Source organism: Malus domestica, chromosome 15 (assembly GCF_042453785.1).
Source record: "Malus domestica chromosome 15, GDT2T_hap1".
In the NCBI taxonomy this organism is placed as follows: domain Eukaryota; kingdom Viridiplantae; phylum Streptophyta; class Magnoliopsida; order Rosales; family Rosaceae; genus Malus; species Malus domestica.
This window is the reverse complement of record NC_091675.1, coordinates 16,963,445-16,975,051: the sequence shown is the minus strand read 5'-3', so window position 1 is coordinate 16,975,051 and position 11,607 is coordinate 16,963,445. Positions and strand designations below refer to the sequence as shown.

The window sequence follows — 11,607 nt, the reverse complement described above, 5'->3', positions numbered from 1 at the left end:
AAAGCGATGAATCCAGAAGTGATCATTTAGATCAAAACCTTGAGAAGATTATGTTATGAGTAATTATATTTAAAAAGCTGTTTTCAATTATCAAATTAGAATTCTCTCACATTTTTTACATGGCTACAATAATAAATGTAGCTCTCCATTCATTATTTTTTGAGCTTGTGTGTCATTTTGGAAAAAAAAAATTCCCTTATGCCCGTAACACAAGTGGTACTCAACGTATTATTATGTAATTGGTGGGAAATTTTATTTTGTATGTTATTAATTTTTTAATACAAGAATCTCACCACTTGTATAGAGACACGTGGAGTACCATCCCGTGTTCTGGACAAATTGAAAAATCTTTCGTCATCTTGACTACTATTGGGAAACAACACCACAAAAATAAAAATGGGGAATGTAATTGAATTTGAAGTTTTTTTCTTATTCTAAGCTAAAAAAAAAATCTCTTAATGTAGCTGACAATGGGAGAAAAAAGGGGAACGTACCCAGCTAAAGTTGGGTTTTTTTATTTTTATTTTTATCATTAAATAAAATTAGTAACTGATTTTTTATTATTATTAAAATGCAAAGATTTAAAACTTTTTTATTTATTGTTTTATAAAATAAACACGTTTATTCAACCGTTAATAATAATGCAACCATTATCTTTACAAAATTTGAACTAATCTTTTATTTTAATTTAGAAAAAAAGACCGAAGGGTGAAATACATTAAGGAAAAGTCAACGGTCCCCATCTTCTTCCCCATTTGCTCTCTGAAGTTTTGAGGAGTCTCCACCAAAATTTTCCAACAGTAGAAACGCCAGTACTCGTCCAAGAGGGTCCTACCTTTATTACCTTAGTTTAAATAAAACAACTTAGGTCGACATTCTGTAAAATTCTAAGACTGCCTTCAAATCAGAATCTGTCGAGACCAAAAGCAGAAGCACCAGAAGAAGTGCTTCGATCAACAACAAGAAGCGAAAACAAGGAAATTTCAAATAGTCATGAAGAAAGGAAGCTTAGGATCCAACCTCAAGCTCACTCTCCCTCCTCCTGATGAAGTTTCCATCTCTAAGTTCTTGTAATTCTCTCTCTCTCTCTCTCTCTATATATATATATATATATATATATATTGTATTTATATATTATGGGTTTTGTGGTCTGGCAGGACACAAAGCGGTACGTTCATGGATGGGGATCTCCTGGTTAATAGAGAAGGGGTTCGGATCGTTTCTCATAGAGAAGTTGAAGTTGTAAGCTACTTTTCAAAGATCACACCTTTAATTTTGTGAAATGTAAAGATTGAACCTTTGAACTGAATTGGGTCGGAATTTTGGCAATTTAATGAGCATTGTTATGATTAGGAAAATGGGATTTGCTTATTATTCAAATTTATGCACTGTGATGTTGTGAATTGTGAATTTCATATAAGATTAGGTTTTTGATGTGTTTTTGGTTGTGAATGTGAATTTGAATGCAAATGCTCAGCCACCACCTATTCAAGCATCAGACAACCAGATGATTTTAGCCGATCTCGACGCGATTAAAGTTATTGGCAAGGGAAATGGTGGGGTTGTGCAACTGGTTCAGCACAAATGGACTCATCAGTTTTTTGCATTAAAGGTATGGCGGAAGGCCCTTATGATTTTCAAATAATTTGTTCTTGTTTTCCCTATTCAAGTAAGTCCTCGTGACCGTAAGAAGGTTGGTATCGTTTTGTGGTCTTCGTATGATTGTGTTGTGCCTTGACACCATTTTGATTTACCAAATATGTGTGCATGCGGGCGTGTGTTAGCCTGAAGATAGATTTCCAAAAGTGAAGCTGTAAGCTGCAATCATGTGTTCGAGTCTTGAGATGGGTAAAGTTGAGTAGTGGAGGTCTCTTATAGAGCTATTTCAAAATTCTTACTATTTCAGAAACTTCTTTGAATTAAGATTTCTTAATTATAAACACCATTCCTTACATGTTTGAAATTCACACTATTAAGAATTATCTTCATGCTTTTCTAGATTGTAGAGATATCCACTGATATGCCTTCGAACGGATATTTCTGCATATTGTGTTGTATTCTTTATGCCCTTGCTCCAACAATGTTTTATGCTTTATCCCAATTTCAGGTAATTCAGATGAACATTGAAGAGTCTATCCGCAAGCAGATTGCACAGGAGTTGAAGATTAATCAATCGTCACAATGTCCAAACATTGTTGTATGTTACCAGTCCTTCTATGAAAATGGTACCATTTCAATCATCCTAGAGTACATGGATGGTGGGTCTTTGGCAGATCTTCTGAAGAAGGTCAAAACAATTCCAGAGTTTTATCTTGCTGCCATTTGTAAGCAGGCAAGTTACCTCACATTTATGATGCAACCTGAAACTCTCCGTCTTTGATATATACTAATTAAAACATGTTGTTTTCTCCCGTCTTGTTGGTGCAGGTGCTGCAGGGTTTGTGTTACCTTCATCATGAAAAGCACATCATCCATCGGGACTTCAAACCCTCTAATTTGTTAATCAATCATAGGGGAGAAATTAAGATAACAGACTTTGGTGTGAGTGCAATAAAGGCAAGCACGTCCGAACAGGCAAATACATTTGTTGGCACATACAACTATATGTCGGTGAGTTAATTAGTTATATCGTATAACAAGAATTTATGCCTTTCAGGGCTATTGAGGTGTAGGCACTAACTGTTTCTCTTAAAATTTGTTTTGCAGCCAGAGAGAATTGTCGGTAGCAATTATAGCTACAAAAGTGACATTTGGAGCTTGGGGTTAGTACTGCTGGAGTGTGCAACAGGTCAATTCCCATATACACCACCAGATCAAAGTGAAGCATGGGATAACTTTTTTGAGCTTATGAGTGCCATTGTTGAACAACCACCACCTTGTGCACCTTCTGATCAATTTTCTCCAGAGTTCTGCTCATTTATTTCTGCATGGTAAGATCTTACTTTTGCTGGTTCAGTATTAAGTTTGTGATGTTCTGAGGAAATTCTTTTGGTTAAGGTGTGTTTCATTAGCTCAATTGAAGTTTTTGGTGTACATTATCACTTGTAAGTTGTAACACACGGCTCCTTATCTTCTTATCTTATAATTTAGGTTTGTAATAGAATTCAAGAACAAACAAGTGTATTCTCTGTCATTGTTTAATTTATTTTCATTCATTATTTGTTTTTTCTTTTGTCATTTCTGTTCATTTCCAAAAGGATTGGACTGTTGACCAAATTAAAACTTGGGTTTCTTTTTCACTTCTGCTGTTATTGATTTCCAGTCATTGTGGTGTCTGTCGATGAAGTTGCTGTTTTTAACTTTGTTGACGTTTATTTCTTGTTTTCCTGTTTATCTCGAATGTTTTCCCTGTTCTATTTCTAATTCTTTGAGGTTGCTAACGCTACCTTGGGGGCCTCTTCTTTATCTCAGTGTACAGAAAGATCCTAAGGATAGATTGTCGGCTCAGGATCTCCTGGTATGACCTGTGAAACCCTTTTTCTTTATGTACAAGTTTTCTGGATTTTGTGGATACTTCCAATCTAATGTGGTGTTCTTTTATATTTTCTCTTTTTGTTTGATTTCAGAGACATCCTTTCATCAGCATGTACGATGACGTGCATATTGACCTTTCCTCTTACTTCACCGAAGCAGGATCTCCCCTTGCAACATTTTAAAACCTAGCCGGTATGTGCAAATCTGAGTTTCAGAACATATCTTGGACTCACTATTGAAACTGAAATACAAAAATTCCTTGCTTTTCTTCATAAATGTAATTTGGTCTCGTGAATGAAGACCATCGCGGAAATGAAGAATCACTGCCATGATGTGTCATCATTAGTATTTTTCTGTGCTGTGAATTTCTTTTTGTATGGTAGATGAATATGAAGCTTCTTTTTATGACATTTTATGTCCAATATTTATACCGTACTCATTTTTTTTCTTGAAGCTCCTTTACTTGAGATGTTTGAAGTTTCGTAGTGCTTCTAGCCTCTAGAAAACCCACCAAGATTTTTAATTATTCAGAAAGAAACAGGAGTAAACTACATAATCTAAAATTGAATTAGAACTAGATCTAATGTATGCCTAGACACCTTGTTCAACTAAGGATTGGCTTGTAGAATGACTCTTCTGCTCTCTGCTTGCCTATTACAGGATGTGGACTGCCGGTGTTACGGTGTTAGGGGCCATGGATGTACTGTCACGAGTAAACTTTCTTTCGATTTTAGTTCCCTCGGTAGCATAAGCGTGGTTTTGTAATTGACAAATTATTTTTACTTGGAATTTTTGATTTCCTTGCAAACTAATCATACTTCTTCCTGCCACACTTCAAACTAGGCAATTTAATGCCTGAAAGCGAGCAGCTTTCCATAAATTTGAGGTTTATACCAGATCCAGAAGTAGTATTTTATGTTCACATATTCTGTTTGTTACTCATCAAATGCACTTGAAAATCAATTCATCTGTCTAGCGTCGAAAGCATTTGTTCGTCCTTTACGATTGCAAATTCATTCATCTGTGTCTTGTACTTTACCTTCTGTGCAAGTGCATTTCTTATGGATTGTCGTTAATGCGGTTGAATTGTTAGAGAGATTATCAAACAAGAAGGAAAGGAGAGTAGAAAAACACCATTGTAATTCATTAGACTTCTGTGTCTGTAGAAATTGATAATATAGTAAGAACAAAGCAAAGGAGGGCAAAATAATTATTGTAGGGCTATAGTTGTAGAGAGATTTTTCGATGTGATTGTCACACCGTCGTATGATATTAGCAATCAATCTATCGTTCACACAATTAACCACGCAATGTGACGGTCACATTCAATATTTTCTCCACGCATCACTAAACCCAGGTGAAAAACTTAAAAAAGGGTTGAGTCGTTTGAGGATTATATAATATTGTAATATACTGGCATGAATCTCAGATTACCAAATCATAGTTCGAATTAGGGTTTTTTCTTAAACTTCCTTGTGGATTTCAAGTCTACTACTACAACAGTGATGTTGTCCTTGCTCCCCTTTTGCATGGCAAGCTTTGAGAGGTACTCTGCTGCAGATTGGGCAGCAGGATCAGCTCCCTCACCCCGTTCCGTTGACATGGTATCACTGTACTTCTTGTGCCACAGAAGGATCCGCCTTCGTGCAATGTCGCAGGCCTCCTGGTTTGTGATGAAATCCCACAGCCCGTCGCTGGCTAGAATTAGGCACTCGTCTTCTTTTTCTCGAGAAACAAACACCACTTCTGGATCAGGTATAATCCATGGTTTCATGTATCTGTCACCTGATCAGATTAAATACCTTCATCAACAAGAGATCCAAATACAAATGGTGCAATGCATTCAAAATCAAACTTTCGAAAACTCATACCAATTGACCTTGACATCGCAAGAACACCGCAAACACGAGAACCATTCCACTGTATGACCTTGCCTCCTGCAGCCTCTATCCTTGCATATTCATCTTCTCTATTTGGCTGAAAACCAGAACAAAACCTAATCAGTTTTTCTAGAATGTCAACTTCGTAAGAGAAACTTAGGTGCGACCGGTAAACCCTTGTGACTCTCTCTCCCCTCACATGACACACATGCATGAGGGGGGAGAGAGGCGCAAGGTGATAAGTATCTGGTTGTACCTATGATTTTGCGAGATGCAAAATGGATGAAATAATGGAAAACAAAAAAAATTAAAGGTCTTGCCTTGTGGTCTACTGACAAAGGCACAGGAACTTTTCCTCTGCACAATACTGCTCTCGAATCGCCACAGTTTGACACGATAATATGCGTTGGACAAATCACTGCGACTACAGCAGTTGATCCGACGGTTTCAGGAGCTATAGGTTGGAGAAGGCCTCCTGGAGCTCCCCCAGAAGAAGCATCAGTTTTGCTCACATCTGTGCCTCTTGGAGCTCCTCCAATCTCAGCATCCACTTTCAAGAAACTATTGGAGAAGGCCTCCTTCCACCTCTCCTGCCAACCCTCCTCCGCATTGCTTCGGTCATCTAAGCCTGTTTTCGCGACTTCTAGCTCTTCGGCCAATGCAGAATGCATGCGTTCGCGACAATAATTAGCAACCTGCAGAATTGAAGAAAAACCAAGCTGAGGATTCGACACGAAGCTCTTGATGAAAGCAAAAACAGAAATACTATAGGATAAAAATTCGAATTTCAGTGAAGTTAGCATACCTGAGAACCTCCATGTCCATCATATACTCCAAAAAAATGAGCAGTTAAGTCACTTGTGTTTTGATTCATGCCATTCAAGACACTGTCATCCATCAGCATTTGAACCGGAACCTGGGAAAATCGTGGTACAACTGCAACGTCATCTTCCATCTCCGGTCTCCTTCCAATGATAGACGTGTAGCCCCAAAGGGGTACACGATCCAAATCCAAAACTCTCCGACTGCAGCTTGTTCTGCACATTTTCTCATCCCCAGTGGCCGAAAAAAGCGAGGTGGATGCAGCACAAGTACTCGATCCATCGCCAACGCGATCACACGTTGGCCTGAACTTATTATATTCCTGACTTCCCCGATTCACGACTTCCACTCCCCGTTTTTCATCATGAGGACTATTAAATAACAAGGGTGAAGCATTTGCTATTAGTTTGAGGCCAGTAATTTCCATCTGGGATTTTACTGCTGACTCATCATGGATCAAATTACCTAGCCTGTATGGAACAGCAATTGCCTGAGCTAAATCGTCCATGGATTTAACCTTCACCTTCCAAACTCAACTTACAAAATTACCAGTCTTCAGTTACCGCCTTCAGTAAAAATCAAATCTTTTGTGATCTAATTCAAAAACATGAACATTTAGAAAATGGGAAGTTGAAATTACAGAATATACATATATATAGAAAAACTTGAGAAATCTTTCAACTTCTTCAAGTCTCAAGAGAACCAAAACCTTCAAACTTTTTACCAACCAACTGATCTCACAAGAAAAGAAGAAAGCTTTGTCCTATTTATAGCAGACAAAAGTCAGAAAAAGAAAAACCCAGAAAGGAAAGTGATTGAAAAGCTCAGTTCCCTGGATCAAAAGCAACTCATATCAGCCTCTTGAAACTTGGTTCTCTCTCTCCTGTGGAACTTTCATGTTTAACCAACTTCAACAACTTAAATCAAAAGCAGATGAAAAAGTTAAGCTGAGTCACCAACTACTTTTATTTCGATCTCTCTCTCAACGATTCTCACTTCGGCACGAGACTGGTGGCTCATGCGATTAATAGCATTTACCCTTGCACCCCAAGAGTTTTGGAAACGTATCAGAAAATACTAGACACAAGAAACAAAGGTGTTCGATGGTGAGTTTCTTCACTCAACTATGTTCTCAGCTCCGTAACGACTTGTAGCTCAAGCGATTAGGACAGCTGGCACCCGAATAGTTCTTGACAAAGAAACAAAAGGTGTTTGATCTGATGGGCTTCCTCGCAGTTTTCAAAACTCTGCATGCAGATTTCAGGTGGGAAGACTGAGGGGAAAGTGGCAAAAAGAAGAAGAAGCGTAAAAGGAAGGCGTGAAAATGCAGCGTGTTGGATTTATATACAAATAACTTGGAAAAATTATATTAAAAAAAGGAAGACTTTGGATGCGGTCCTTAGTCATGAATATTCTTTGATTGAAACCTTGTTAGTTTTTAATTTTTTATTAAGATCCCTGAAATTAATGTGATAATTTATTTTTATGTACGTTACTATTTTTTTTAAATTAAAAATTAGAAATTTTAGTTGTTTATATAAATGAGATTTTAAATAAAAAAACCATAATTTGTGGGATTAAAAATATTAAAATATAATCTACTATTGTGTGTGTGTGTGTGTGTAAACATGGGTACATTCATCAAAATTAACCAAAAAAATCAAAACATGGGTATATTCTTCAAAATCACAAAAAAAAAAAAAAGATATTAAGCTTAATAACATTAGTAAATTTCTTCGGTTAAACTTGACATAGATACATTTTAAAATCAAAGAAAAAAGAATGTACCTATATAAGTTTAAAAATGGATTAGAAAAAAATTGAATAGATTTTATATTAAAAAAATGGTACATTTTACATATAACAATTTTGTATATTTAAGAATGAGTACATTTTAAGATTAAAAAGTTTTACATGAATGGGTACATATAATTAGCATGGGTACATTTAGCAAAATAAAAAGTACAAATAAAAAAATATGGGTACAAATACAAATAAACTTTAAAAAATATGGGCACAAAAAGAAATTAATATATGGGTACAAATTAAAATTGAAAAGAAAATTGGTACAAATTAAAAAAAATTACATATTAAAAATGGATACAAACTAAAACTAAAAATATATGATAAAAAATTTAGTCATAAATATAAATATACTAATTGTAACATTTTTAACATTAAACGAATATATTTAGAAATAAAAAATATTTAATTATTGAAATAATTAATGATTTAATAATACAAAGGACCTTGATAAAAAATTAAAAATGAATAGGATTTTAATCAATAGAGTAGTAAAAGGAAGGATGAGAATCTAATTTTTCCTTAAAAAAATTTGGAAAAATTTGGAAAGGAGAAACACACACGTGTTCATGATATGCCAAAGAACGGAATTAACCAAAGCAAGGCATCTCTACTTTACACCTTTTTCCAAAAAAAATTACACACCTACCTTATCAACTTAATAAATAAAATATAAATAAATAAAATATCCCAATATACAAGAATCATATCTTTCAAAAGGTGATTCGTAAGACTATTTACCTAGAATAATTATTAGAAAGACATTTTACCAAAGGATAATATTAGGTAGACTAAAATTATAGACTACATTTGAAAATTAAATGATGTCACAAATAAAAAATAAGCACGTTAATCAATATTTAAGTAAGTGTAATGCTAAAGAGACTAGATTTGGAGACTAAATTTGCAAACTAAATGATGTGTCACTAATAAGAATAAGCACGTTTATCAACGTTTAAATAATAAACTAATCATCAACTTCCATGTCTTTTAGTTTCCAAAACTTTCTCTACAAATTTAGTCTCTCTAGCATTACCCCTTAAGTAATAATTTAATCATCAATTTTCATGTCATTTAGTTTACAAAATTTAGTCTCCTAGCATTACCATTATCCAAAATGATCATTGAGATTAACATGACCCTTACTTTGGTCCATGATTTTGAAAATCAATAGAAGTGGTCCCTAAGTTTGTCTACTGTCAATCGTTGTGATCATTTTGTGAGTCTCCGTTAAATTGAGCGTTTTTTTGTCCAACAAACCCCTCTACTTGCTTTTCCATTTAACCGAGATTTTTCATGGAATGACCTAAATGATTGGCAGTAGACAAACTCAGGAACCATTTTAGTTAAAAAGCCTATAAGAAATGTTGACTCTAAAGGTGACCTCACAGTTCAACGTCAATTTTCATGCTAACATTATAAAATATTATGCCAAAAACATGAGATGGCAGAGAGTCTCACTTTTGAGAGATTCTTTTGGACCATATTTACAAATTATGTGATACGCCACTAATAGGAAATAAGCACGGTAATCAACACTTAAATAATAGTTCAATCATTAACAACTACGTCGTATGATTTACAAAATAGAATTTAAATAAATGATCTCTCTAGCATTGCTCAAAAACAAAAAGAAAATATAAACAATGTAAGACCATCCCAAGGAATTGTGTTAAGCGTAAACAATGTAGTAGTTTGGCACCCTAGCAAAAGACTCCATTATTTTAGCATATTTATAAGACACGTATGTGAATAATGTATCTCTATATTATAATATATCTATCTATCTATCTATCTTGGAAGGGATACAATCATACAAGAGTGATGAAATATTCCCTTAACTTGCACAATACGGTGAGTTGAATATTTAAGAATCAATATATCCCTTATTTTCTTTGAATTAATTGGTTGAGCAATTGAATTGGGTGGATCATTTAATCAAATTAAACTTTAATCAAATTTAAGAACTAAGGGGAAGAGTTCCCCGTTTTAATAAAACCATAAAAGAGTTTTGAACGCACGATCTCTTTTAACATTATGAAGACGTAAAATTGAGTTTGTTACATCGATAAATTAATGGATGAAATAACCGAATAAAAACACAAAAAACAGAATCTTTACACACAAGTCAAACCGATCAGGACTGTTAAGCAACTTTTAAAGAAATAAGGGAAGTTCGAACCTTCGCCACTTGATATTCCAAAAAATTAAGAAAAATAAGACCGACTTATCAACTCACATCCTTTTTTTTATTACCACACAAAGACTCTCGCATGCCTTAATTTGTTTTTAATAGTCGACAAAGAGTCCAGGTTCTCTTGGAGGCATAAATAAAACTAAACAACCAACCCCAAAGAAGTTGCATTGTGTAACACTATATCCAAATGGATAATGTTTGGCTCTCTCGAAGAATTTACTTGTTTCTTCATTTACAATTAGCGCATATTTATTGTCTGAATATTATAATAAAAATCGTTCATTATTTCTATCATCATATAAAGATCATAAACAAAAACTATTCAATTTGAAACAAATGAATGTTATCAAAAAGATGCTATTTGCTATCAAAATCATTGATTGATTTAATCTTTAGATGATGATAAAAAAAAATTGAACGCTTTCAAATATTTTATTTAGATGATAAATATTTGTTAATTGTAAATGACGAAACAAGTAAATGCCTAGTTAGAATACAATGGGGATACAAGCATTATCTTATTAAAATCCCGTGACTGAAAATTAAAATCCATTTTCTTTTTCCATGCACTATTAACCCTGTCACGTCCTGACTATGAAATTTTGGTTTTCGGAAATCTGGCTCTGAAATTTGGTTTAGGGTTTGGAGTGCAAGGTGACGCGGCAGATTACGGTGGAGTGTTGTGTTGCGTTGGGGGAGATGTACAAAACTCTCTCTCTCCCCCTTTCCTTTCTCTCTCTACATGTTTTAGACAGGGATGGGTTCGTTCATTAATGCTGAGAATCCTTTAATCCTATGCGTTTATCGTTTATTGTACAGTCAATTTTTATCAGATACTATTTATATTCAATTTTAAATAATGTATTATAAAATGACAGAATTAAAAAATTCTCGAAATTCTTACAAAGAGAATCCGATAAGAATTCTATTATGTGTTGTGTGACACGTGCATTGGAGAACACACGCACACAGAAAATTACCAATCTTGTGGGGGTTTTTTTCTTGCCACGACTTCCGTGCCAAAAAACCGTTTGACACGAATTGGAACATGGAACCGACACGCAAGCAGCAGAGTGTCCAAGCACTAAACTTGGTAATCCGTCTCGCTCAAATAAAAGTTGTAGAAACGCCGATTCTGTGGGCTACGCTGGAAAATGCATTTGAAAACAGCACAGTAAATACAAGACGCATTTGATGAGTGGTTTTTATAAATGATTTAACTTCACCCGTGCAATTTCAACTACACGTCTACAACCCCAAATCTAGGCAGATTCGTACGCGTTTCGGGGCGTATATCACTCGTCACGTGACATGATCCTTGATTACATCAAGTGTTATGCTCATATGGGATACGCAATTTACCGTATCATAGTGACAACACCCGCCCCGCCAAGGCCCGATGCCAAAAGTAATCGGCCAATGGACCCAACC

At 35.0% G+C, this 11,607-nt stretch overlaps 2 protein-coding genes across 3 annotated transcripts; one reads left to right on the top strand and one right to left on the bottom strand.

Annotated features, from left to right (window-relative positions):
• The first annotated feature begins 720 nt into the window (after positions 1–720).
• Positions 721–4,396, top strand: LOC103400837 (mitogen-activated protein kinase kinase 2-like). Of its 2 annotated transcripts, XM_008339518.4 has the most exons (9): positions 721–1,070; positions 1,158–1,242; positions 1,478–1,612; positions 2,108–2,332; positions 2,428–2,610; positions 2,707–2,930; positions 3,412–3,457; positions 3,567–3,666; positions 4,135–4,396. In XM_008339518.4, exons 1-8 carry the CDS (start codon positions 994–996, stop codon positions 3,654–3,656), a joined length of 1,065 nt encoding a protein of 354 aa, XP_008337740.1. In that variant the 5' UTR covers positions 721–993; the 3' UTR covers positions 3,657–3,666; positions 4,135–4,396.
• Positions 4,397–4,867: 471 nt separating this feature from the next.
• Positions 4,868–7,459, bottom strand: LOC103400838 (protein phosphatase 2C 77). The gene is made up of 4 exons (XM_008339519.4): positions 6,160–7,459; positions 5,675–6,049; positions 5,346–5,451; positions 4,868–5,259 (listed from the first exon to the last, which is right to left on the bottom strand). The coding sequence occupies exons 1-4, from the start codon at positions 6,682–6,684 to the stop codon at positions 4,925–4,927; spliced, it is 1,341 nt and encodes a 446-aa protein (XP_008337741.1). The 5' UTR covers positions 6,685–7,459; the 3' UTR covers positions 4,868–4,924.
• Positions 7,460–11,607: the final 4,148 nt, after the last annotated feature.

Excerpts from the sequence above, each read along its gene's own strand:
- LOC103400837 (XM_008339518.4), top strand. The coding sequence starts at position 994 with ATGAAGAAAGGAAGCTTAGGATCCAACCTCAAGCTCACTCTCCCTCCT. Across the intron at positions 1,243-1,477 it reads CTCATAGAGAAGTTGAAGTT|CCACCACCTATTCAAGCATC; the intron begins GTAAGCTACTTT and ends GCAAATGCTCAG. Across the intron at positions 1,613-2,107 it reads ATCAGTTTTTTGCATTAAAG|GTAATTCAGATGAACATTGA; the intron begins GTATGGCGGAAG and ends TCCCAATTTCAG.
- LOC103400838 (XM_008339519.4), bottom strand. The coding sequence starts at position 6,684 with ATGGACGATTTAGCTCAGGCAATTGCTGTTCCATACAGGCTAGGTAAT. Across the intron at positions 6,050-6,159 it reads ATGGACATGGAGGTTCTCAG|GTTGCTAATTATTGTCGCGA; the intron begins GTATGCTAACTT and ends TCAATTCTGCAG. Across the intron at positions 5,260-5,345 it reads TGCGATGTCAAGGTCAATTG|GTGACAGATACATGAAACCA; the intron begins GTATGAGTTTTC and ends TAATCTGATCAG.